This window comes from Sitodiplosis mosellana, unplaced genomic scaffold (assembly GCF_009176505.1).
Source record: "Sitodiplosis mosellana isolate CC-2019 unplaced genomic scaffold, AAFC_SMos_1.0 Smas_scaffold_2, whole genome shotgun sequence".
Taxonomy (NCBI): Eukaryota; Metazoa; Arthropoda; class Insecta; order Diptera; family Cecidomyiidae; genus Sitodiplosis; species Sitodiplosis mosellana.
In genome coordinates, this window is record NW_022595245.1 from 8,397,974 (window position 1) to 8,425,619 (window position 27,646).

General features: G+C 37.0%; 4 protein-coding genes across 5 annotated transcripts; 1 reads left to right on the forward strand and 3 right to left on the reverse strand.

The window, feature by feature from the left end:
- Positions 1-276: 276 nt before the first annotated feature.
- Positions 277-20,613, reverse strand: LOC129565445 (arf-GAP domain and FG repeat-containing protein 1). Of its 2 annotated transcripts, XM_055440386.1 has the most exons (6): positions 18,970-20,613; positions 4,045-4,233; positions 3,258-3,955; positions 2,730-2,876; positions 1,773-2,272; positions 277-1,670 (listed from the first exon to the last, which is right to left on the reverse strand). In XM_055440386.1, the coding sequence occupies exons 1-6, from the start codon at positions 19,131-19,133 to the stop codon at positions 1,632-1,634; spliced, it is 1,737 nt and encodes a 578-aa protein (XP_055296361.1). In that variant the 5' UTR covers positions 19,134-20,613; the 3' UTR covers positions 277-1,631. The 2 variants fall into 2 exon arrangements, with proteins under 2 accessions (XP_055296361.1, XP_055296362.1); XM_055440387.1 differs by lacking the exon at positions 2,730-2,876.
- Positions 12,421-25,750, forward strand: LOC129565446 (F-box-like/WD repeat-containing protein TBL1XR1). Its single transcript, XM_055440388.1, has 5 exons — positions 12,421-12,424; positions 22,850-22,908; positions 23,847-23,996; positions 24,082-24,680; positions 24,746-25,750. Exons 2-5 carry the CDS (start codon positions 22,851-22,853, stop codon positions 25,436-25,438), a joined length of 1,500 nt encoding a protein of 499 aa, XP_055296363.1. The 5' UTR covers positions 12,421-12,424; position 22,850; the 3' UTR covers positions 25,439-25,750.
- Positions 21,366-22,279, reverse strand: LOC129565450 (60S acidic ribosomal protein P1). The gene is made up of 3 exons (XM_055440391.1): positions 22,077-22,279; positions 21,529-21,778; positions 21,366-21,432 (listed from the first exon to the last, which is right to left on the reverse strand). Exons 1-3 carry the CDS (start codon positions 22,146-22,148, stop codon positions 21,419-21,421), a joined length of 336 nt encoding a protein of 111 aa, XP_055296366.1. The 5' UTR covers positions 22,149-22,279; the 3' UTR covers positions 21,366-21,418.
- Positions 25,741-27,157, reverse strand: LOC129565449 (ribonuclease H2 subunit A). Its single transcript, XM_055440390.1, has 2 exons — positions 26,714-27,157; positions 25,741-26,624 (listed from the first exon to the last, which is right to left on the reverse strand). Exons 1-2 carry the CDS (start codon positions 26,910-26,912, stop codon positions 25,843-25,845), a joined length of 981 nt encoding a protein of 326 aa, XP_055296365.1. The 5' UTR covers positions 26,913-27,157; the 3' UTR covers positions 25,741-25,842.
- Between the last annotated feature and the right edge of the window lie 489 nt (positions 27,158-27,646).

Genomic DNA, 27,646 nt, shown 5'->3' on the forward strand with positions numbered 1-27,646 from the left:
AAAGTTCTAATCTCAAAATTTAGGCAAATATTTTTGTTCTATCGGCAATTAAACACATGCGTTTTTTTTCTTTCTACCTAAGGCCTCAAAGCGTAAAAACTTAAGATTTACTGCAAATTTTGTCATCAATTCGTTTGTTGTAAATTTTGGTCGTATCTTCTTCTTCTTCATCATCGACTTCCATGATGTTTAAGGTAAATATATTCATTACTTTCTCTAATGATAAAAATAGGATATCAATTCAATTTCCTTGGTGACGATTTGTGTCGGCAAACATTTATTTGTTACATTTTCGTAAATTTATTTCCTTTTATTACATTTGTCCATTTACATTTTTGGCTGAATCAAGAATCAAACTATAATAATAAATTGATTTGAATAAAAATATGTTTAAATTTAAAAAAAAACAGAAGAGAATTGAAAATAAAAAATGTGTCTACCTAAATTAAAAATTTGTTGTTTTTTTTGTGTTAAATTTTTTTCTTCGTGTAAATCATTCAAAAGAAAGTGAATAAACGCAAAATTGATTGGAATCTAAGTTTTATTGTGTAACGAAATAAAGAAAAAACTAAAATAGTCTGATATCGAAATTGAGCGTTCGATTCGATAGAGTTTATTTTTCCTTGCTGAATTTTCTTCTCGATTTCCGTACATGCAGAAGACAAGACAATTGAAAAGATTGCTAGTGATTGCAATTCGACTGAGAGCATATGTGATAATCACATTTGGAATAGTTGCGATGTTGCACGCAAACGAAATTTCAGAGATATATGTGAATGACGAACAAAGTAACCACCCATCCATGGCATATTCAAACTGTTTTATATCATTAATACAGTTGGAAGTATATTAAACCTAATTCTATAAATCCTTAAAAAAATCGTTTCTTTTGTTCTTGTCACTGTCTCTCTCTCTTCCACAATACTCCCGAAGTCGTGTACGATGCTCGTTATTTACGTATCTCTTTGCTCTTTTTTCATTCCCTTGAAAATCATCAAAATGACATCGATTGGTTTTTTTATTTGAAAAAAAAAACAGCATACAATTAGAGAAAATTCTGAAAATGTACATGTATTCCCAAGATTCCTTGTTAAAATTAAAATAAATAGGTATAAACAGAGATTTCAAGCCATGTTCTTGTTCGCATGTTTTTTTTCGCTTTTGCTTTTTTTTGGGAACAAAATGGTGTTTAGAGTATATATGTATATATGTAAATTAAGGGGAAGGGTTAACAAAAACACTTGTTGAAAAAAAAAAATATGTAAATTAGCAAAACTAAAACTACATTTCCTGCGTTCCTTTTACATGTCTAAAAAGAAAGGTTTGCGCTCGACTGGTGCACATCTTCTTCGTGTTTTTTATTTGCGCTTTCTTTTGCACCTCTAACTAGCAGTTTAACATTAAGATCTCACTTGTTTCAATAGAAATTTTTGCATTCATGACAAAATAATCAAATAAAAACATTATTTTGTGTTGTGTGTTGTTGGTTTCTGTTTGTTCGCGACGATTGACATTCAAAGCAAATTGTTCAAAAGAAGAAAAAAAAGAGTATCGATTAAAAGTAGAGCTTAGTTTTGGATGTGATCGTATTCATTGCTGTATTTGACTGGTCCCGCTTCGTTTAACGAGATTCATAGAAACGGGTTCGTGGTTGCATTTAATACTGGAGCCTGTTGCAAAAAGAGAATAAGAGATGTTTCATTAGAAATATGGGTCAGATAAAAGTGAAAGATAGGGCGAAAGAGAGAAAAGAAAGAGAAAATGGTTCTTACCGCAAATGGGTTCTTTTGTGGAAAGCCATTGTTCATGTTCAACGACGAGCCGTTGAACAAATTAGTGTCGGTAACCTTTGGATAGTGTAGTCCGTTTCCATTGAAAACGGATCCATTCATGCCATTCATGCCGAATGTTGACTGATCATGAAATCCGTTGCCATTGCCATTGGTCATGCCATTTGTCATCGGGTACATGGGCTGTGCTGGAGTGGTAAGGCCTTGTTGGTCGCCAAACCAAAGTGGTGCCGACTGTGTTTGAAATGGATTTGGTTGCGCTGATGGTGACGATGACAAATTGAATGGGTTTGCTGGAGTGGCAGCTGTTAGAGTATTTTGATTATGGGTATCTTTCTCCTTAATTTCGCGCAATTGTTCGTCTAAATCCTTAAGAGCTGCATATCGGTCCACCGATGGTGTTGAATTGATGGATGAATTGGAATTAAATGTACCACTTGATTTTAGCGAATTACTCGTTGAGCTCAATGACATCGGAAGACCTGTAACAATCAATCAAACAAAGAGATTAGCATCGTGTTTTCATGGTTTTAAATAATAACTACATAAATTCACTCAAAACTATAAAACCGAAGAACGAAAAATGCAGCATTTATGATATGGATCGATTATGGTAATGTTTGTAATCATCGAACGTTGTCGTGACAAGACAATGGCTACGAAAATAAATAAAAAGAATACAATAACTACATCGAAGTGGACAAATCAACATTCAAGAAACATGCATAAATAATAACAATAACTCGTAATGACGAAGATAATGAGAAAATCAAAAGGTAAACAAAATGAAAACGAAAAAACATGATTATGTCACCCAATAAATAAAATGCATTTTAAACTAAACAACAACAACGAAAGAAAAAAAATCAAGAAATGAACGGCGTTGAGCGGGAATAAAAGCACAAAACGAGTCAAGCCAAACCAAACACACACACTTACTCCATCGATTTTGTTCTGGTTGTATATATGGCCATGGAAACTGTTGCCAAACACTCCACTGAGTATTTGCTGTACCATTGTTCGAATTGGTGCTATTGTGATTGTAGCTAAAACTATTGAAGTAATTGCTGTTTTGATTCTCAATGGCTGAATTTGTTTTTTTTTGGTTTGGAAAAATGTATGTCGTTCGAAAATTTGTCGTCGGTTCAGCGGAACAGAGTTGCACAAAAGCCGTAATGGGATAGAAATGGAAATGCCATTTAAATTGGAATATTCAGACCAAATAGAAAAAAAAAGAGGTTTCATTTTTTGTGTTGCTGTCAAGAGTTTAAATTTAAGTTTTTGGGCACGTAGTCACGTACGAGTGCAATGTGCCGACAACCGACACACACACACAAAACAATTTATTGCTGTGATGTGCGGGTCATTTATATTAAATCTACGATTTGTTTTTTTTTGCCCTCAGAAAAGGGTGTGAATCGTTTATCATCGCCAGAAAGGCGATTATTTGCGTTGCAATGAACTCACCTGCTGCGTTATAAATGGTATTGTGCTCGAAATCAGCAAAGTTTTCATCGAAATTCTTATTTACATCAGTTGTTGTGTTGCCATTTGTCCGATTGCCATTTGTTAATTCAATGCCATTCGCATGGTGGTTTGCATTTGAATGTCCATTTCCTTGCAATAGGATCGGTTTGTTTGTTGTGCTACTCGTGTTGTTCTTATTAATGGATGGTTTGTTATTCAAGGCATCGAATATGTTGGCCGAACTGAAATCGGCCACAAAGTCCGTATCGGGCGTAAATAGATTCTTGTTGTTCTTATCACCATTTGAAGCGGGTGGTGGTAGATGGAAACCATTCGTTTTTGCATCCATCGATTTATTACCGTTTAAACTAAGTCCGTTAGTACCGTTGGTGTTGTTAGTGGAACCATTTGGGCGAGTGCCGTTGGTGGCGACAGGGGCGGAGATGTGATTATTGAACAGACTGTTATTATCGTTTGATGAAAGTAAATCCATTTTCCATCGGCTGCTGTTGGACGTTTTACCATTCATGCTTGCATTTGATGTCCACAAATTGCTGTTATTTTCCTCAATCGATTTAGCCGTTCCATTTGTTAGCAGTGTTGCGCTATTTAATTGCGTTTGTTGTTGTTTCTGCGAAGGCGCTAATTGAGCTGTGTTCGTAATCGATTTCAGTGGACTGGCCGGTTCCAAATAATATCTGTGTGCGTGTTGAGAAAAAAAAAGACACATGTCAGTCCAAATCAAAGTGAAAATCACACAAAAATTTTACTCTAATTCACAAATTACCGTTTCCGCTCGTATTTGTCGATGATCAGTTCACGTTGGTCTTGCGTATGAACTCTCTTCGGGTCCCATAGGCCGAGCCACGTTTTTGCACACAATTCATTCCCATGCGCTTTGATGAAATCTATTTCTTCCGTTGTGAATGTGGCCATCGAAATCGATTTCACTCGATGCGGCGGCGTCAGTCCTCGTCTGAATGTGTGCGTTGGTGAAATCAAAGAGAGAGAAAGAAAAAATTGTGCTTAGTAAAAACCAATTAAAGTAAAGACAATTTTATTGCATTGCTGATTGCAACGATTATGTTGCCAACAACTAAACACTAACGGATGTTTAACTTTTCAGACACATTAAATGTGTGTCCAAAGGTTAAAAGCCAATAGAAAACAAAAACATGTGACGGTAAGTGAATGTCTTTTGAAGCATTACAACGTTAATTCCAAAATACGTTTTTTTTTGTTCGAGGAGTGGTATTTTTCGAATGGTTGCTTTGTGTAATTGTGACTCGATTCCGGCATCAAGCTCTTATACTACCATATAGCTCCAAATAGTTATATCACTGCTTAACTCAAGTAAGTGATCAGCTGGCAGCTATTTGGAAATTCTCACATACAACATCAATATGGAATATACCCAATATGGTGGCAAATTCAAATGTGAAAAACTTAGAATGCTATCATGTGTGACATTTTGAAGCTCTTCACCAGTCTCATGAATAAATAAAGTTCGTCTACATTTCAATCAATCGGTTCAACATCGAGGTAAACCGGCATTTTATTCGAGTTCTTGTTTTATAGCCTTTTATTGTTGTTTCAAATTGTTGGAAGTAATGGATGGAAACACAAAAATCTTCATTTTCGGAAGGGCAATAATCAATATTTCACTCTAATGGCCATACCTTTTTCGTTCGTTCGTTCGTTCGTTAATGATGATTTACGAGTTTGAAATTCATTCAAAAACTTTGTAAAATGAAACGAAAGCGAAACTACTTGATGAACTTTATGGATTCATTTATGTAGTTCCATGTTCCGATTTTATTTGATTCCAACATGCATGCCATAAGTGATTTCTTGGAATTGAGAGAGAAAGAAAGAAAAAAAATCTATGTTTTTCCCTAATTTCATTTGGGTTTTATCATAAACATTATGCGGTATTTTGACTTCGTTCACGGGCTATGGATTCATGGGCTTTTAGCAGAGAAAAAAACAACAATGTTTATCGCACTGAATAGAAGAAGAAGAAAAGAAATGCAAAGAGTGAAATTGCTGCAAGATAACCTGCATAGACACACGATCAGCACAAGAAATCGAAAAACCTCTTGAAAATCGCATACGATAAACTTGAGGCATTCATTCATTCGATTTCGATGGCAAGAAGCGGTTCGCTGGTACCAAGAAATGTGCTCACATATGGCGCTTTCGAAGCGTGAAGATTGTTTTTCTTCGCTTTTTTCTTTATGGAAAATCATAATGCAACTTTTAGTGAGGAGGCAAAAGAAATAACGAAGCTAAAAAAAAGCAAATACGGAGCAGCTCAAAGGTAAGATACACACATTGTTGTAATTGCGATGCGGTCTACTTTTTTATGATGATATTTATAGTGTTATGCTTTTAGGCGAAATAGAAATGTTATTACATTGGATGGAGATAAAGAAAGAGTAGAAATTGCGTTCCGATGTATGAAACAAGAGGAAATTCCGAAAATTTATGAAAAATATCGTTGATTTATGAATCACATGACAAATTAAATTACATGAAAGATTTGGCAGTTATAACTTGCGCATAGCAACATTGTTAGGTATGGCGTTTCAGCTGATGCTTTTCACGAGAGAAATTCGTGCAAATTTAGTTTTCTCTCTCTTACTCTCTCTCTCTCTCTCTCTTTTTCTCGAACAATAATTGACGCTTGTTGATGTTGAGCTCGAATTTTGTGAACTCTCAACTCCCAACAATATGAACCAATTGCTTACGTATTTTGTAATGCCAATAAAATAAATGCCACATTGGAATTTGATTGAGCAATGTGCGCAAATCGATTCGATTGCATTTATGGCAATTGCACGTGTAACACCCATGATCAAAATCAAACTGGCGCTGAGTGAGAGAGAGAGAGAGAGAGAGAGAGCGAGAGAGAGGAGATTTGGTAATAATTGTGTGGCAATAAAATTGAGCTCAACTCAACCCATCAATTTGGTTGGTCTTTTCACCCCGATGCCAATTTTCATCAAGCGATACAATCGATATGCTACTGTGAAGAGCAACCAACAATTGATTCAATCTTGTGTTGTTTTTTTTTTCTCTCTTCATCGGTTCTCACCAATATTTGAATGGCATCAAATTTTGATTGTTTGATTTTTCTCTCTCGTTGTTCGATCTTCTTCTCTGTTTGATTGTATCACCAATGAAATTAGTGTCGAGCCACGCGCACCGTCACACAACCTATCGTGAGGCAATACGAAATGGGCAGAAAAAATTCACATGCAAATTATACACATTTCATATATGTATATTACTCTACTCATGAGCCGAACAAAACAGAAAAAAAACCACACCGTCAACGTAAATTAAACCGCACAGCTGCTTATTTTCTCCGCAAAAAAAAAGTTCGTTATGTTGTTTGAAGTTCTGTCTCATTCTCTTTTTACCATCACCATTTTTTTTTTCATTTTGGGCTTACAAAAGCCCGCTGAATGTATTGTGGTGTTTTGGCTAACAAAGAGCGTAGGAAAAAAGAGAGTTTATTGCACCATCATCAGTCAGTTAACATCAAGAACAGTAACAGAAGGCTTCGTTTCCGGCTGTTGAATGATGTGTGACGCTTCTTCGTGACTTTTTTTCCTCTCCTCGTCGTTTTGGCAGAAAATTTTTAATTTTCAACTAAAAAACGTATTTTCTTTCAAATCAGTTGAATTTCTGGCTTTTTTTCCGCCCAAAATGAAGAGTTAAACGAATCCATTCAGTGTAATTGAAATTGATAGCTTTGTACTCTCGGGCATTTTTCATTGGCAATTTGTTTCTGTGAAGAGTAAAAAAATGAATTATGGCCAATGAAGAGACAATGGAGATCCGATAGATTGATTGCTTTGCCAGCAGCATGATAAACAACATTCACATAAAAAAAACAAGTGCTAAATGTGCCAATCGATATGACCCAATACGCGTGTCATTCGACACAATCATGGCTTTGACACAGGCCGTGTTTTGTGTGTGATCTTTCATAAATTAGCAAGAAGAGAAAAAAAATCATCGAAACTGTTTTCAAACGGTGATCGGATAACATTGTTCCGCACCGTGGCAAAATAACATGCCATTGAGCAATGTCATCGCAGATGAATTTTTTTGTTTCTATATCGCTATTTATAGATAAATATCGAGAAATAGACACCAATAAATCGTTACTATTTAACATTTAGCGAACGAATATAAAAATAGCAGTGAGTGAGCGCAACAGAGAAAAATATGATTGAATACACATGGAGAAAGGGAGAGAGAGAAGAAAAGAGAGCGCGTTTGCTAAATTGTATTTCATCTATATGCACGCTTCATACACAGACACCTGTTTCGCATTGGCTTGAGCTTCTTCGTGTGTAAAATTGTCAGTTTCAATGGAGGTGAACACCGAACACGGCCTGCATCAGCTGTTTTCATCGATAGTTTTATATATACACACATTTTGTGTCACACAGCATAACACAGAGCATAGCCGTTGTTGTTTTTGTTGCTACGGCTGCTTGTGCTTCTGCTGTTTGTTGATTTGGCTCATAAAATGCGGCTCTTTAGAACACATTCATATTTCGTGCATTCACGCTGTTGAACGCTACTACGTGATTGTGATTTATTTGACTAACTCTGTTAATAAATAGTGCCGTTTTATTCGATTTGGCGAAATGCCATCAACATTTCTGGAGTCTCCGATGATCTCTCATTCTCTCCAATCCTCTCACTATCTCTCCCTCTTCCTTCCTCTCATTATTTCTCTCTTTTTTCTCTCTTTTCTCTTTCTCTCGTTCCCGACCAAAAAAACTGTGTACCATTTCTACGAAATCCGAAAATTCTTGTTTTGTAAATCCTCTTCTAAATGAAATTCCACTTGTATATTCAATTGACCTTTTGTATAATATGCCACTCATATTCTTATTTTTTTTCTCGTTTTTTTTCTTGCTTCTTTGTCCTGCAAGTGCAGGCTTACTTCTGAGTATGTGCGGCATTTTGACGTTGCAAAACAGCATAAAACGAGGAGAAGAATTACGAATGCTTGAGCATTCTGTCATTTTCTCACTTTGCCTTTTCGCGTTTCGTTCAGTCGCTGTTAATTTGTATGAATGTGTCGAGCCGACAGAGTGTTCGATTGGTGTGTGTGTTTCTTTTACTTTTACTAAGCACAATAAATCTGGGTCAATTTTATTGTAAACGGCGCAAAAGAGCATCCATTCAGTGCAGTTTCGCGAGCGAGCGCCTAATGCGGCACTTGGAGAGAAAAATGCGATGAAGAACAGCAACAGAAAAAATAGTTTTGTTTCAAATGAAGCTTTTGATGCGTTTAAGTGTAAAATATAATTGCAAAAGCATTTAACCATTTATGACTCAACATTCAAAAGGCATGTATACACACAAGAGCATTTGAAAGAGAAATAGTCCAAACACAATCTCGCTGCCGAGATTCATGTCGCTTCAGCTGGTGGCCTACAAGTGACGCACCAAAATCATAGAAAAATTATTACAACACACACAGAATTACATGATTCTCGTTCTAATAACGTGCCAAAGCAACGAGAAAAAAAAACAAACAACAAACGGCCCATGCTATGGAAACGCATGGAAGCATGAATTGATAACTGAAATGTGTGAACTGTGCATAAATTAATAGGTTGCATGCGCGCTGTGCACCACTAAAATGCACAAACACACACATGCTCGCACGCAAACCCAAACGATACGGCAAGTGTATGAATAAATGCCAACTAAGGATTCATTCCACTGACTTTTCTGCATTCTTCTTCTCGCTTTTTGTGTGTTTGTGTGTGTTTCATCGCATGTAAAGTGACGCATAAATTAAATGTATGCACACACTATATATATTTTCCACTTAATTGAAATATGAATGTGACCATTCACGTTTTTTTTCTATGTGCTGCGGCTGCCTCTACCGCTGCTCGGCTGTTTGATGGCCAGTGGTTACTGAACCGTGACGATCTGAAACGACATTTGTCATTTCACGCCACATGAACCTCATTTGAAATATTCATCTTTCGTTCTTTTTTCGCCTCGTTCAGCATTTTACACAAAACTAAAATCGAGATGACATTTTTGAAACGAGAGAGCAGCAACAACAACAGCGCAGGAAAAAAAAAATCCGCAACTCAAAGTCATTATGATGGTTTTCTATGAATTTCTGACAATCTTTTGCAGCAAAAGTTAGCACCCGCTTACACGCTCTCACGATGAAAAGCCGCGAACAGAAATGTTCATTGAAAATATAAAGGAAAAATTCTCTCTATTTTCGAAGCGAGAGCAAACTTTCGCCCATTTCGCTTTTTGGAAGCGAAACTATGAAAGCCCATTATCGATGAATTATTTGAGAATATAAATGAAATTCAATTTTAAATCGAAAATACACCATTAAAATTTTAATTAAAAAACCGATGTATGCATGTGTGAAGCAGTCAGTCTGAAGAATACATTGGAAGCGTGTGTACGACGTCAGAAAACAATGGGTAGATCGATTTGTTAGTTCATTCTTCGTTGTTTTCGTTCGTTCAACACACAATTTCAGCTCATCGATTTCGATGTTCTGATTAAAATGTGCCCCGCATTCAAGCGATAACAATTATGTGTGCGCGAACGTTGAATAGATTTGCAATCGATTCCGTACCGTGGTAGTTCAGAAAATAGAAAACGTTAATTAAATGAAACATTAGACGGTTGACATTATTTGTGGCGGAAAAAAACAAAACAAAACCAAACGACTTGATATGTGAGTAACATACAGTCATCGAAATGTGTTTACGTTGGGAATACAGCAGAAGTGATTGAACCAGAGAACAAAAAGCGAATTGAAAATGAAAATTAAAAGTGTTTAGCACGTTGATGACGGTGTTGTGATTCAGAGAGGGAGGGAGGGAGAGAGAGAGAGAGCAAAGCAACTTTAGCATTACAATTAGTACGTGCACATCGATGTATATATTCATTAAGTTCTCTCTGTCGATTTCTTGTTTTAATTTGCACTTGGTGGTTTATTTTAATGAAACGCAAATGGTGTGCATATATATATATTATATTTAAACAAACAAATCGCGCAAATTGAGTACGTTCGCATTTATACATCTGTGGCGTTTGTTGTTCCGTTCTCAAGGTCTAAAAACATATGCTCCCATTATTCTATTGTTTTGCATTCGCCGTGTGCGAATTCGCGCTCTGTACATACAGTCGGTCACTGTCCATCATTCGGCGAACATAGATCAAATATCTTTATTTGTAAAATATATTTTGCTCATTTCAGTTCTATTCAAAGTAATGCCTAATGAACGAAGAAAAAAAAGAACGACGATTCCGTTCGATCGTTGCAAGTGTTCAATCAACGGTGAACTTTTCTAATGACTGACACATTTCCATGGAAACTGGTCGTGAGTTTTGATAAGTTGGCATTGCTCAATACCTTTGAGATGTCGTATCTCTATCTCTCTTTCCCTGTTAATCTCATTCTCTCACGTTGAAATAGTCTCTTACTCTCTTTTTCAATCTCTTTTGGTTTTTTTGGCTCCGTTCCCATCTCCGACTCCGTCTCTTTCCTACACATTCACGCAAATTGTCCGAATGCAAGCAATCACTTCGACAGATAACGATGTTGTTGATACGATGCAACCGATTCATCGGAACAACCGCGTGCGCGCGCACACACACACACAAACCACAAAATTACAATCCACTCAAATGTAATATCCGTCTGAAGACTAAATACTCAATCTGAAAATTACTTTCTAACAAATTAAATAATAATTGACACAATCAAGTTTATTAAAGTTTCTTGGAAGCTGTGTAGTAAATGCGTGAAATGAGAACAAGCACACGAACACACACCAGAAAGTGTATGCGTTTATGTTTTTCAGCTCTTTTCGAATAGAATTAAACTGGCACTTGGGTATTGTATACTCTCCGTTGCTTCTCCATTTCTCTTTTTTGATGTGTTGGGCAGTGACGTTACGCTTTTTATCACCGCATTAAAATCGTTTCATTGTTGTCGGAGCTGCGAAGCAGTTTTGTGAAACAATTTATTTGTATAAATGACAAATCCACTTGGTTTCGTGTGTGTTTGTGTATATATGGCCGAAGCGCGCAATAAGTGACCATAAATAACATGGTAATGAGATGATAGCTAGAACCTGTATTTCGTAAAATGCATCAACGTTGTGACAGTCGCGCTGCACGCTATACATCATTTCATTTTTTTTTGCTTCTTTCACTGAAATAATTCACATTTTATTATCGGTGTGCCATGCCTGATGTCTGTTTATAACTGTTTCTTCGTTTGAACAAATGCACCCGATATCAATAAAACGTGTTCGAGTTAATGCGACGGAATTATGAAAATAATTTATTCAAGTGTGCTTTTGTTTACTCTGTCGCTGCAATGCAGTAGCACATCGAACGGCTCGAGCACTAAACACCGCGTACATACACATACAAACATGCTGGTCATTCATGGCTGGCAAATGAACGGTCTGTCGGTGAACGAGCGAACCAATTTTATCATCGTTTCCGTATTTTATCTACGCTTTAAGAGCATGGTCATTAACGAATCTATATATATATACTGTGGACAGTTCACAGAATGCACACGCAAACGATCCCTGGCTCTCTCATTGTCTTCATCATAAATCATCGGATCGACATCCGTTACTGAAGCCATTGAAACGCTCTAGCTAATCCGAAAATCCATCGAATCAATTTCGTGTTTATGAAATTTCCCAAACCACTTTTGCACAGACACACAACTTTGAAATTCATTTAAACTTAATTTCATTCAATGCGGTTTGTGTTGCGACACCGACAGCACCAGCAAATGGACGGCAAGCGTGACGTTGATAAAATGTGACATCTAATTAGTGTTATCAGTTTGAAATTAGCAGTTGCATTCATGCCATTTAGAAATGAAATCAAAAGAGAGAAGGACGAAATGTGAAACAGCATAGCGTTCAAGCGTTGAGACAATTGAATTTGATTTGCTTTCAATATCACACAAATTTAGAGAGTGAGCAATGACAATGTCACAAGTCGATTTATTTGTCTGATGAAATCATGTGTGTCACATTTCACAGTGAATCAAGCCATAAACGGAACAATACGTTCTATTTAGAAGTGTCTTCAAAGGTACGAGCATGTGAACACATTTTTCAATGATTTTATCATTTTATAAACAATTACATCTTGTTTGCAGGCGTTTAGAGAACCTCTCGATACCGTGCATTCGATAAGATCTGCTTGAAATCAATTTGAATATTTGCGTGTAGTATCTGACGGAATAACTGCTCATTTTCGGTCCACCGATAATCATGTCAACGTCGTAAATACGGTCTAATTTCGTAAATAGGACGTCATTTATTGCAAACACACGAAAAAAACAAACCGTCCATATCGAATATTTGCGCTCATTAATGGCAAATGAATGAGAGAGGCAAACAAAAAATATCGTCATTAAACAACGATACATGAAATGCGTCGTTTGTTCATCGATTACGACAAAAAAAAACCAAAACGTATATAGAGGCAATTGCAGCCGGTTGTGTTATTTTGCGTAATTGTGTGGCTTTTTATAGAATTTATAAAGATATTTACTACTTAAGCGAGGAATGTTTAAGCCTTTGTCTATTTGAAGTCGCTTGCGAATGTCGTGTATATGTCTGCTGTATACTCGACTCGGGTTTTTTCTCTCCTCTCTACACATTGCACCTTTGATTTATGTATGCACATCGACATCACGCGGTAACAATACAAACATTATTTCCCATGCAAACAATGGTGTATCACATTCCAGCATATGATTAATGCCAAAATTTAGCTTTCTTTTTCATTTATTCATTGTTGTGTCCATCGTCGGCAGCGTCATGTCGATGGCAAATGCGCTAACGGGTAATTTGAAATCGAACGCCACATTCGGTTTGTTTTTTTTTTGGGGAGAGAAGCTTGTAAATATCGAATAACATGGATTTTGGCTGTTGTGAAGCGTAGAGACAACACAAAGCAAGAAAACTGGGGGGGGGGAATTTCTATGAATTCCATCAACGACACCGAAACAGAGAGAAACATGTACAGCATTTTTCCGGTATAATTTATTCAGCGTTGGCTTACTTTAATCCGTAATGAAACCATGAAATCATTTGTCCAACGAATATATCGTGTAGTAAATACGTCTATTTTCTATGCTGTGTGTTTGTCTCTCTCGATGTAATCAATAACACACGCCTTTTCATTTCATTTTCATTGCTATTTTCGAAGTATGAATTTACATTATTCATTCATCGACATACGACAACACCAATGTCCAATGGTTCGATAGAAAAATAGACACAATTGTTCGAAGACATTTTCTAAGCATCGCTATTTTTGTTTTGTTGTAGCATGACCCTTTTTTTCTCTCTCTCCCATTCATGGAATTTCTAGAGAGATAGCAAACGCTGCAAAAAAAAACCGTGCTATTATCATTTCCAATGATTGAATAAACAAGCTGAATTTTCTCGAATGCCAAATGTTACCAAGTCGCATCTCAATTATTCTGATAATAAATTTAAACGCCGTTTAACTGGTTTCGGCCCGTGAATTGTGCGCATCGGAAAATTGTTCTGGAAGTTTTATCTTAACAGGAAATAAATAAACGGAAATAAAACCAGCTGATAGCTATATTTATTCAAATGGCATAAATATTTGTACTCAGTTTAGATGCTGCCTTGAAAGTGGTTTGCGGAATCTGAAGATTGTCGAATAAAAAAGGGCAACCGGTTTGTCTTCGATTGATAACGGAATTAAGGGAATTCCATCGCATATTTCTCTGAATTGAATGGAAAAAAACATCATATTGATGCTCTAATTTCCTGAAAATGCTGCCACACAAGTTTCGATTCGATTCCATACGGTCAATTTGTGCATTTTGTACCGAAAATCGGTCTCATCCGCTTTGATTACATGGAAATAACAAAAATATATGCGATTTCGATTGAAGTCATTTCTCTTTTTCGAGCGATTTGTTCTTAAAACGATACTTAATTTCACAGTTGACGAAATTGGCCGAACTGAATAATCATAGGTTTTTTTAGTCACGACAAAGCGATTTCGAATCACACGGGGGCAACAGCACACTCACACATAGTTCACGGAACACGATATGAGTCAGCTCCGACGATGAAAATGTCATGAAACCTGATTAACTAAACGGTGTGTGACTGTGTGTAAATATTCGAGTCGAAATCAAATATATTAGACTCGATTCCCTGCAGAAAACAAAATTTTGTTTACATGTTGATTACGTTGTGTGTGAGTGTGACCAGGCCGTATTCACATGTGAAATACATTGGATGGTTAATCGCGTGGTCAGCAATATCAAAGGGAAAAAAACGACGAAGACAAAAACGAAATAAGAGAGAAGCTGATAGAAAATAAATTGAGTGGGAAAGCTCAGCTGACGAAATGTCAAAAATTACCCAGAGAAAAAAAAACTAACGTAAATGGACTTTATTATCAGTGTGTTGTTTTCATGGTGCAAGGCACCACGGTACACTGCTTGTTCGGCAGTTTCGACGGAAATTCGGTATGAGTCATCGCTAACACACTGGTTTTGGTTGTCTGACGGCTGCTGGTGCTTTTGCTGTATGTGCAATCCGCTGAAGCCGATACATCGAGACCGCTCGTTTATCCATTGACATTCACAAAAAACCAACACCGAGAGAATTTCAACCGAAAGATGGATAACACAGAAACACCGAAAAAAAACCAGCAACAACGACATACAAACAGCAAAACGAAATAATGAAAGGCAAGAGCAGCAGCAGCAGCAACAGCAAAAACGAAATACGTTTGGTCGGTCGTTTGCATGGGTCGCTGCCACAACATCAAGGTTCAACATGCGCTTATTCCGATCTCTTGCTCACACTCCATCACCGATAGCATCATTTATTGCAATCGCACAACGTGCGGCGTTGTTGTATCGTTCACATTCTGTTTGCTTGATACTTTTTTTCGGTTCCGTTGCCGTTGCTGTTGCTCGGTGTGTGTCTGTGTATTTTGTTTTTTTTTTGTAGACACACGAATCGCCATTTAACATCATAACATCACGATACAATCCGTACCAGGCGGCATCAATTAATTCAAAAGTGAATTATGTGCATTCCAATCTATGTTTACGTGTGTTGGCGCATTTTTTTCGTTCTCTCTCTCTCTCCCTCGCTCTTTCTTCCACTCACTCGCTTTTTTTCGTGTGTACCGCATTTCAAAGATCTTTGCTTTTCATTTGTGCCATCTCATTTTGAAGCGTTTGCTTTTTGGTTGTTGTTTTTTTCTTGCTCTTGTGGTTTTGCACCAAAACTAATCGTCTATTTGGCGATTAACAAACAAAATGCAAAATTCCATAGTAAACCAGAATTTCCAAAACCTTTTGTCTTGGCTAGTGCGAAATTTCGTTCGCCGATAGCGAACGGAAAAGTGATAATTCCACAGTCTGTATGAGAAGTCCATACCTATGGACCGTGTTGATTTGGTTACATTGCAGTTAGTCTTATGAATTTTGAGATCATCACCAAGTGTGTGCACACAGTACACAACGACAAAATGCAAACAGCACTCGTGCGCCACAGCAAAATTGCAACTCGATAAAAATCTTCGTCGACCGCGTATCGTATCGTTTGCATAAAATATTTAAATTTTTTTAAACTATAATTCATACACGGCATTCATATTCGTGCATTCATCCGCAAGCAAAATTTGTACCTCATTCGTATGCGATTTTGTGTCACAAAGCCACTGATTACAATAACAAGTGAGATTTTGAACAAAAAAAAATGAATCTCAAAAGCGTTTTTCTGATTTTCATTTCTGAAAAGCAGTTTCACAGATAGAAACAAAAGCCATTCAACATGGATTAAAATTCATTCGGGAAGTCATTAAGTCACGCCCATTTGGTGAGTTTGTGTTGCGGAAAATATTTCGATTTGACTCATCACTTTTCCTGTTCACAAAAACTATATTCGCCAAAGTTGAACCGGGCAAAAAACAAAATTGACCGAATTTTGTGTTGCTTTCGCTGGGCTGCGCGTTCCCATTGTTGTTTACTAACAACATTTGCAGTTCAATTTAACGAAGATACATTGTATTTCGGGGTTACTAATGGCCAATTCAATGTGCGTAACCGAACTTCGCTTTGAAAGCCAAAATATTCCTTAGCTTTTCCTGAATATAGTTCAATATTGATTGTATGGCTATATGGACTGCACTTTAGTGCCAAATATATATACGATGAGCTGAATGTAGAACAAAGTTTAGACATAAATAGGTAGGTCAAGTAGTAATTAATTATAATTTGGCCTGTTAAACGGAATGGAAATGGCAAACGAGCCTGCAAAATACGACCAAGACGTATGTACGTAGTAGAATCGCGTCTGCGAAATGGTGCACAGACACAAATACACGAACACACATAAATAATGTGTCTATTTGGAAGCAACAAACATCATGAATTATATACGTGTATGTACAAGTAATGCACCTAGTTATTTTTCCACTGGTTTTAATTTGAATAGAGCTACGATCATTATCTCATGGCATGTTCCATATTCGGCCTATTCTTCAATCTGCACCGTGTGCGATGAACGCGCGCGAGCTAGTTTGCATGTATGTGTGTTTGTGTGTGTGTGTGCCTGTTTCTTTGCCCGATTAGTCTCTCTAATTGTGAATACATTATGGAACATATACCGATTCAAAGTATCTCTCTGAAGAATTCAAATGAAGCACCAATTTATCACTCGGGCAAAGCGTGCATTTACAGTTTCAGCTCTTGCACAATGCTCAATTTTTCTCTCTTGAATTCGAGCGGAAAATACGATGAGAAACACGAGTGCCACTGTGCAGAATGTTTCGTGCAGAATTTTTTGCTATAAATTTCTTGTCTATCCTCGCAAACCATTTCGATGTGGCGAAAAAAATGTAGTTAGTCTATAATTTTTACCATTCTAATGACTCTTGTTGTACATAGACAATAAATTGGAATGTATTTAGTAAAAAAGTGGCACTTTTTCCGAGGGGCTTATGTGTCATGCGAATATCACGAGTCAATACGAAGAATGTAGGCAAGTACGAAGTTTGCGAGTCCCTTTTTCCTCGAGAAAAAAATTTGACTGACTCGCGTTGATTCGTAGATTTGTTATGAATACGCTGTACTTTCTATGAATGGACTCGCGGGTCAGTTTGTATGAATTTGAGCGAATCACAACTGATTTGCGATGACAAATAAGCCCATCGACTTTTTCAGTGGTTTTTATTTCTTTTCACTCATATTGTACAGCAAAAATAAATTAATTTCACCCATTCTCGATCTGTGTGTGTGTGAGTTCGTGCTCAATTTGTATGGGGAGTGGACAATAAAGCGGTAGTCATGACTTTCACCGTGTCATTCGCGTGCAACTAACAATCACCACAATTAGTGCAATCACACTAAATGAATCTGTCTCACATATTCTAAAATATGCTTCAGAAGAGAAGCGTAGAAATGAAAGGAACAAGAAAAAAAATCAGACACACATATGTGCCGCCACAAATAAATAAATAAACAAACAAACAATGGCCCCGCGTTTCGTCTATTTATAAACCGAAGACGAGGCAAAGTCTTCTTCTTCTCTCTTCAACTATCTACGTGGTGTGCTTTATCTTTTGCAATTTCGCTTATAAATATATTTGACTTTGAATTGAACCTTTGGCGACGTGCCCTTTATTGCTTGCATTCGCACAATCATATTCACTTGTTTCAACACACCGCCGTGGCGCACACACATTGAATAAACAAAACAATGGCAGCAACAGCAATAGCGCGTGAGAGAGAGGAGAAAAAAATCGCCGAAATCGCGATTACGATTTTCACAACTTTTTCCCATTTCACTCGATTTTTTTTTTTCACTTTAAAGCCGATGATAATCTCTTAGTGTGGTGGCATCTGCCTTATTGTTGTTGACTTTCTTTTAATGTTTATATTTGTGTGTTGTTCCTTGACGCGCTCGACAACAACAACAACACAAAAATGTGCGTGCATCGTATGTGTTTTTTGTATATTTTCGTCGTTTTTCCCATGCATAAATCAACTCAAAAAACGTGTTCGTTTCTTCTTCATTCCACTCTATATGCCGCTGAAGCCGCTTTTTTTTACTTTTTGTTATTCATTTTTTTTCTTTTCTGTTGAGCAAGAGAATGTGTTCGGACATCTGAATATAATTGCGTATTTATTAATTTGTTATTTATACCGGATCGAGAGAAGTGTGAACGCTTGTGACGCTTGACATTGTGCGTCTCAAATCTGTGCTCAGCTTGTCTATGTTTCAACTTGTTCGAAATGTCGCCAAATTGGCGCACACTCATTTAGTTCTCTCATCAGTTCAGATAAGTAAATTGATTTGTTTTTCCTTTCTTTCTACTAGTTTGTGTCGATACAATGACACAACTACAACGACGACGACTACTTTGCCAACTATCGATTATAGATTGTGTCATTAGCTTCTAATAAATGCACATGACATCTGTGATTCTTGACGTAGTTCAAGCATCAAATATACATACGAAATTGATTGATTTTTGCCGTCGACTTGTTCTAAACGACTTGTTGGATCATGCAAGGACACGGAATTCAACTCACTACACATGAATTCATTTTTAAAAAAAACTAAATCTATAGTTGTATACTTACAAAACGCCGGAGCATCGAGTGCAAACAAACGACCCGATGGTCATGTTTACATAAGTTGGACCCTTTTGATTACAGTCAAAGCATTGTTTGTTGCCGCTCAGCGAAACCAGCTCGCGCAGAATTTTCAGCATTTTATCATCTTGCTTCTTTCGCACTACCGCCATTTTTATCGAATTGTCGCACAACAACACACTTTGCAATTTATGATAATTTTATTATCTCTTTTTTTTTAAATATTTTTTTTTGTTTTGTTCTGTTCGGCTTGCTTTCAAGTCGGCTGTTCTGCTTTGCCTACAGTTTCACCGTTGAATTTTGCGTTTATCTTACGTTTCTTCAAGCTTAAGCTAAAATCGTTTTCACGTGGAGACGAATGCAAACTGTTTTCTCCAACGAAATAGAAGTTTACTTTGATTCTTTTTTTCGTTTTCTCAAAAAAAATAAAAAAGCAATTCTCTGGAACTTTATTTCTCTCTTTTTTCTTCTTCTCGCCTAGGTCAATCACATCACAACTATTATTCTTTCGTTGAAAGGTGTTGTGTTCAAAGTGCAAAACTTAAACAAAACAGCAAATAAAAATTGGTACGTCTTCTTTCTTTTCACTTATTCAGCACTGACAAAAGGTTGAATTCTCTTATTTTGTTTCTTCGTTGTTTGCACCCAAGAAATCCTACAAACACCGTATGCTTTGTTTTCGTGTGTTTTATTTGAGAGTTTTTGTTGATTTCCTGTTTGGTTTCTGTTTTTATGACAGATTCTCGTCGTTTCGATTCTGTTCTCAGTTATTTGTTTTCTTTTTTTTGTATTCTTATTCACTTTTCGCTTCTTGTTCTCTCTCAATCGGTGCAATATGAGCAAATCGGTGTGGCACACCGATTCAAAAACTATCACCACAGCAACGAAAGTTGGATCAACGACAAACAAAAAAAGCGCATAATATGCTGGGTGACGTTTGACATATGAAAAACTAACGACGAATGAAAGTGACGTTGAAATAAAATAAACTACAAACAAAAAAGAGAATAAACGCAATTGACTCGGTGTTTGTCGTTCAATTGCTTTTTTTTGTTTTCGTTTCAAAATTTCATTCGAATAATCGAGAATGCATTCACTTTCGGCATAATAAAACTCACAATGAAATATTCATTTGAAGCAATCACGACACAATTCTTTTGAAACACACACAACACGACACACACACACTGTTTTCCTCTGGCTCTTTTGCTTTGGGTCGATTTGTAATGGAGCTGATTTTCTCGTTGAATTTTATGCTGAACTCTTCATTGTGCAACAACGACTGAGATATATTATTTCGATCACCTATTTAAAAATTCATTCCATAAACTGCAATTCCATTCGCTTTCTTTTTTCTTCGTCTTTGCGAACCAAATGTATCCCTTTGCATCAATTCCACGACCAGTTCATAAAATGATGAAAACACTACGAGAAAAAAAAACTATTCGCGAATTTTGAAATATTTTTTATTTCTGTCTCGCGCGACTTATTTTTTGTGGAAAGGAAATAGCGATTTAATCTCTTCTATTTTTTACGTTTCAGAGCAGCCAAAAGGAAAGTGACAGAGTTTGTGCTTTGTTTATGTGCAGTGCTGAGTCAACGACGACTAATACCAAACTGAATAGTAATTTTTGTATAAATACCATTTGACAGCAGGCAGAGAGCATGAATACGCACATTTACATTGCTCTCTCTCTCGCTGTATACACCAACACACATAGTCATACATTCTCGCCCATTCTATTGTATACCACTGTGTACGAATGCTTTTCGGGTTACCACATGACACATACGGTCCATCTCTAACAGCTTGTTATTTGGTGTCAGTTTTAAATGTTAAATCGAGTTGTTTGCGCAAGATAGAGCATTTTCATATTGATGAACATTTTCCAATTTAATGAGACTTTAATTTAAGAATGAGTTTTTCTTCAAGATTTAACAAATCAATTTTTTGAGAACAAGATTCAATTGTCCAAACTGATTGATGACGACAGAGAGAATTGCAACGCAAAATGTGTATACCACAACTGTCACATTCATTGACTTGTGCAAGATACAAACCTAACCTCACTTTATTGACACGCTGTCCCATCGCACAAGTTGAAATGCGCAATTTTTATTCAAATCATATGTTAGTCATTCGGTCTTTTTTTTAGTATTCAATACAGAATTTGGCCGTAGTTCAATGATTTGTGCCATGATTTAATGCGTTGCGATTAAGAAGACATCGAAATGATTACGATGTAAAATGAAATGATGTCCAAATCCAATGTGGACTCTCTTACCCGTTCCATGATCAATCATCACTGTAAATTAGAAATTAATTCAACAAAAGACGCTTGGTTTTTTTTCTCTTTGATGTCAATGAAAACTTTTTATTTCGATGCACATTAGAACTGTACAAAATGAAAAAGCTTTTTCAAGAAGATTTGGATGTTTATTCGAAGAGACCTGCAATGAAACGAGCACAACACATGAATTAGACACTTTGGTTGACACATCGAGGAGAAAAATGCTCATTTGGATTTTTATTTCCGTGTGACTTACCGAAACCCATGTCATCGTCTTCTTCTTCGGATTCTTCCTTCTTTTCTTCCTTCTTGGCTTCCTTCTTGTCTTCAGCGGCAGCTGGGGCAGCAGCGGCAGCGCCGGCAGCTGGAGCAGCACCAACTCCTGAACCGATGTTGGTGATCAAGTCCTTGACGTTGACACCTTCAAGGGCTTTGGCGAACAATGATGGCCAGTATGGCTCAACATCGACGTTAGCAGCCTTCAAGATGGTTGAGATTTTCTCGCTCTAGAAAGAAAACATAACAATCACACACATTAGCATCAACATAAAACTGACATAACCTCAACGGTATCACAAAGTTTTGTCCAGCAAATTTTCGTATTTGAATTTTTTTTGCATAAATTTGGGAAAATTCCACGGAAATATTAATTGAAATCACTTGTTTTATCCTTTCAACATTATTTGCCACCGTTTGCAACGTTCGATGATCACGAATTTATGAAATTATTTTCGATTTCTTTCCATGGAATTTCCAAGCCGATTCTAATTCACTGAGTTAAATGATGACAATTTTTCCACTTACGGTGATAGCAACATCATCATCAACCAAGATGAGTGCGGAGTAAACGCAGGCCAATTCAGCTTTTGAAGTCATCTTTTAAAAAAATTTAGTGGGTTTTGTGTTTAAATTCACTTAAATTTGTCTGTTTATCGTGCAAGTCGACGATAGTCCTTAGCTCTTCAGAGAACAAGCACACCGTTTGAGTGTTGAACGAAAAAGAAAGATGAGGTCGCTCGTGTGAACTTTGTTAAGCCATCAAACTTCATATACACATGGCAAAACCAATACCAGCATGGAAACGACAACAAATGCTTGGAGCGCGTTCCATAGTAGTCAATCACGCCATCTATGCCATAATGGACTTTTAATTACTTTTTACACGATTTTAATAATTTTATTTAGAAAAATTCCAAATGAATAAAAGAATTTCATTATTTTTCTTTCATTTTCCATTCATTTCCAATTCACCAAAGCAAAACCAACTTTGTTTTGCTCCATGTTATTTCCCCGTGTGACAATCAACTAAACTACTATAAAACCGGATTGTAGAGGAGTATGTCAAAGCACTGAGAGTCATTAGCCGACAGACCTAAAGTTCTCTGAAATGACATGTATAGCTATGGCGTCGTCTTGAGATTCAGTCGCATAAAGAGAAACATTTCAAGCATTCGTAATTTAACTTGTGGTCCATTCAGTTTAATTTCAAAACAAACACACTTTTACAGTGTTCAAACGAAAAATCATCATTCATTTTTATTCGATAACATTCAATTGACGTGAACACATCGGTGCAACATGAGTTTTTCCAGTGATGAAGTGAACTTTTTGGTTTACCGCTACCTACAGGAATCAGGTAATTACAATGCTAAACGCCCAAATCAAACAAATTTGCTTCGAAAAGTGTTTGTGTTTATATTTGGTATGCGCATTTTGCTTAGATCGTGTACGAAATTTTGTTTTACATAATTAAATTTTTCGTCAAAAATAATCGAAACATGTTTGGAACTCGTCAAAAATAAAACACAAACATTCATGCAAATAGTTGCGCGTTTTTTCCACCGTGTATTCCTTATCGCCGAACATTTTCAATTGCCAAGCACAGCACGCCCAGTTTCATTTTCAACCAATATATTCATACATTGGACAATCGAAATTCGAAAGGAAGTCCGGATTTCATGGGAAAAAACAGCGCAAATAAATGAAAATGCCGACAATTACAACATATGTCAGTGGAAGTGATTTCGCAATAGCGATTATCACATACAAAGTGGTATAATGACCTTAAATTGTTCCTTTCATTATTTGGAGCTGTTTACTTTTTTCAACATTGGTCTTGCTTTGTTTTGTCAAAAACTTCTTGTCATTGATTTTTTTTTAGTGAAAAGAGATTTCTTCGAAGGGTCGTATCAATGTTTATTCAATTATTTTACTGGTCAGACATAAGCAGACTGATAAAAACATGCCTTATCAAGCACAATGCAAACCACTTCAATTGAATAAACATGTTGGCTTAGTTTATTTTGGGTAAACCTATCAATAGCTTATTCGAATGCAACAATGCTTACAATGTTGACTCTTCAGAATTTGTAAATAAATAGAACAATGGATCAAATTGAATTAAACTTGGACAAATCACATTGAACTGAACGTGACAAGATGTATACAAATATTCATAAAGTCAAAATAGTTTCTGTTATTTTAATTCAAAAGTTCAAATTGATTTGAAGTTTCTGTCATAAGTAGAAAATTTGTAGGACAAATCGTAATTGACGTTGTTTGTTGATTTTGCAGGCTTCCATCATTCCGCATACACTTTTGGTATCGAGTCACACATCTCTCAGAGTAACATCAATGGGGCTCTCGTTCCGCCGGCCGCACTGTTGACCATTTTGCAGAAGGGTTTGCAGTACACAGAAGCCGAAATCAGCATTGGTGAAGATGGTAAGGCGATAAATAAGCGACAAAATTCATTTGATTCCCTTTTCGCTCGTTCGTATATTTTCTAACACTTCTCGTTTACTTTTAGGTACCTTAAACCGCTTAACTGAAGGCCTGAGTTTGATCGATGCTGTAATGCCCGAGATAAAAAGTCAAAAGATCGCACCCAAAGTGGAAAATATAAAAACCGAACCGACAAAAGCCGAACCGATCATTCCGTCAGAGATCAATGGTGAGGAGACACCGGCTGCAACAACGACACCAGCCCAAGAAGAGACAATGGATGTGGATCAAAGCATCGAAATTCCAGCATCAAAAGCGACCGTTTTGCGTGGTCATGAAAGTGAAGTGTTCATTTGCGCCTGGAATCCCACCACGGATCTATTGGCTAGTGGTTCTGGCGATAGCACCGCACGTATTTGGGATATGGGAGACAATTCCACCAGTCCAAATCAGTTGGTATTGCGTCATTGCATTCAAAAGGGTGGCACCGAAGTGCCAAGCAACAAAGATGTAACATCATTGGACTGGAATTGCACCGGTACATTGTTGGCAACGGGAAGCTACGATGGATATGCTCGTATTTGGACGACAGATGGTCGATTATCTGATACATTAGGCCAACACAAGGGTCCAATCTTCGCATTGAAGTGGAACAAACGTGGCAACTACATTCTATCGGCTGGTGTAAGTAACCGATACTTGAACGAGAAGGAAATTCGAATCGCTAACTCTTGCTTCTTCACTTTTAGGTCGATCGCACCACAATCATCTGGGATGCAGCCACTGGTCAGTGTGCTCAACAGTTTTCATTCCACATGGCACCAGCCTTGGATGTTGATTGGCAAACGAATAACTCATTTGCAAGTTGCAGCACTGACCAGCGCATTCATGTGTGCAAAATGGGCGTTGACAAGCCAATCAAATCGTTCCAAGGCCATACAAACGAAGTGAACGCCATCAAATGGGATCCACAAGGACAATTGTTGGCCTCATGCTCCGATGATATGACACTGAAAATTTGGTCAATGAAACAAGACAATTGTGTGCACAATTTCAAAGCACACTCAAAGGAGATCTATACGATCAAATGGTCACCAACCGGTCCTGGCACACAAAATCCAAATATGAACTTGATTTTGGCTTCGGCTTCGTTCGATTCAACTGTTCGATTGTGGGACGTTGACCGAGGTGCTTGCATTCACACACTCACCAAACACACCGAACCAGTCTATTCAGTGGCATTCAGTCCGGATGGTAAATTCCTTGCGTCAGGCAGTTTCGATAAATGCGTTCACATTTGGAGCACACAAAGCGGCCAGCTTGTGCACAGTTACAAAGGTACCGGTGGTATTTTCGAAGTATGTTGGAATTCACGTGGCAGCAAAGTCGGTGCCAGTGCATCTGATGGCAGTGTTTTCGTTTTAGATATGAGAAAATTGTAATTTTTTAAAATTTCGATGGTAATTCTTTTTGTATTTCTTGGGGCACACACATTCATTGACTATATAGACAGCAGCTCGTCTGTGAATTATTTTATCCGCAAACAATTTTAGTTAAGGACAAAATATAAATTGTATAAAACTGTTTCATTAAGAAACGGAGAGATACAGAGTCAGTATCTGAATGGATTTAAATCACAACATTTATACGTTTCTTTCGTTCACATCTCGTTTCACACACACAAAATGATCAATTCTTTGTATAATTAATTTGTATCGATTTAATGAAATAAAACAAAATTATATTTAGTCTAATGCAACGTGATTTTATTGAAATGTGTATTTTTCATGAGTTTTCATTTTAAAAAAAATGAACAGTCGGAATGGATTGTGGGTGTATTTTGCGATTACAAATCGACAACGGTTTCCAAGCATCGATCACGGAAGAAAATGTGTCTTGGCCGTGTGGTCGGTTTGTCAGAAGTGAAGAAATTTTTGATTGCTTTTGTTGTTTTTGCTTTCGGTGCGTCCTCCTCCTCTTCGAATTGCATTTTCAGTGCTTTTGCCAATAGAATATTTTCGGCCGTTGACCAGCTGAATCGTACCAATCTCGGAAAGCCGAATACTTGGTTGATGTTTTCTTGCAGAAATCGTTTGGTGACCGGATCACCTGGATAACCGCTGCCAAAACCATCTTGTGTTATGGTCAAACCTTCAGGGAATTTCCACACCTTGAGTGCATGGTCACGAGACACTTTCGCGCAAATACTAGCAGCTGAGACGATGGGATACGTTGAATCCGCCTTTTTGGCCACAGTGATCTTGAAATCGGGGAATATTTTGCTCAATTTTGCTTCATACTTTTCGGGTGGACCAACGGTATCGACATACACCTCGGCAATATTTGCTCCCAAAGCCATCGCTCTCTTGATCAAACCAATGGCCGAATCCATCGAGACTTCGTTCAAAGAATGCTTTGATCGGCGGAACATTGAATTACTGATAACATTCGGTGAAATCACTTCGACGGCCCATGCCATATTTGTGTTTGCGTATTCTTTTGTGCAAATATCGTTGAAAATCACTTCCCGTTTCTCTTCGGTCAATTGTTTCGAGTCGGCACAGCCAAGCGTTTTGAGAATGTCGTCTTTTATCAGCGGACAAAATGCAATACCATAAACCATTGGACCTATTGTAATCATAATTTGATGTTAGTATTCTTTCAATTTAATTTGATTACAATTTATTTGCTTATCGTTATTCCGCAAATAGATTTACCTAGCACGGGTCCGCGGCCAGCTTCATCCACCCCAAGCATACACGGTTCTTCCAAACAAATTTGCGGTATATTCGAGAAATGAACAAAACTTTCGGCATTGTTTTTCTGCGCAATATATGGTCCCAACCTTTTGAGCGAATCCACCTTTTGCTCTTCTTGCGATTCAACGTCCTTTTCAACTTTTATATCAATATCCATTTTGATTTGTTTTACTTTTCAGTCGTCAAAAAAGATCTAACATTAACTTATACAAACAATTAACAATGCTTCGTGTTCGTCGCTCAATCGGTTTGTTGAAAAGTAGTTGTCAAAAGTGACCGCCAAAACATAAAGTACCAGCTGTCAAACATGATCAGTCTAGTTGATTGCATCGGACCACTTTTTTTAAATGGCAAATACAAGGCACAGTTTGAATGTTCAGTGTATTTTTTCAAATATTCAAATTTTTAGTTCTATTCGAATAACATATTTTAATTAAATGTTAGCAATAACAGCCATTCAAGGCGTTCATTCAATGATTAATGATTCAAACTATACGAGATGCTTCTGGAAAATCAATTTTGTAGCGAAATCCAGGGTGTATTTAAGCCAAATAATGTACACTTTCGGTTTTCAATTCGGTTACACGTACGGAAGTTCCGATTTGTTGTCCACATTCGTAATCGCATTTACTGACATCGGCTGTGATCTTGTTCTAAAGATTACTTAAATTGCCATATCGAAGTATATTCGGATTGCAAGTTTAGAATCGAATTCTGAATTATAGCCTATTCAAAACTTGAAGAAAATATTAATAATTGTTCGTCCAAACAAATTTGCGGTGTATTTAAGAAGTGAACAAAACATTCGGCTTTGTTTTTCTGCCCAATGTATGGACCTAAACTTTCTAGCGCATCTAACTTTTGGTCTCCTTGCAATTCAACGTCTTTTCC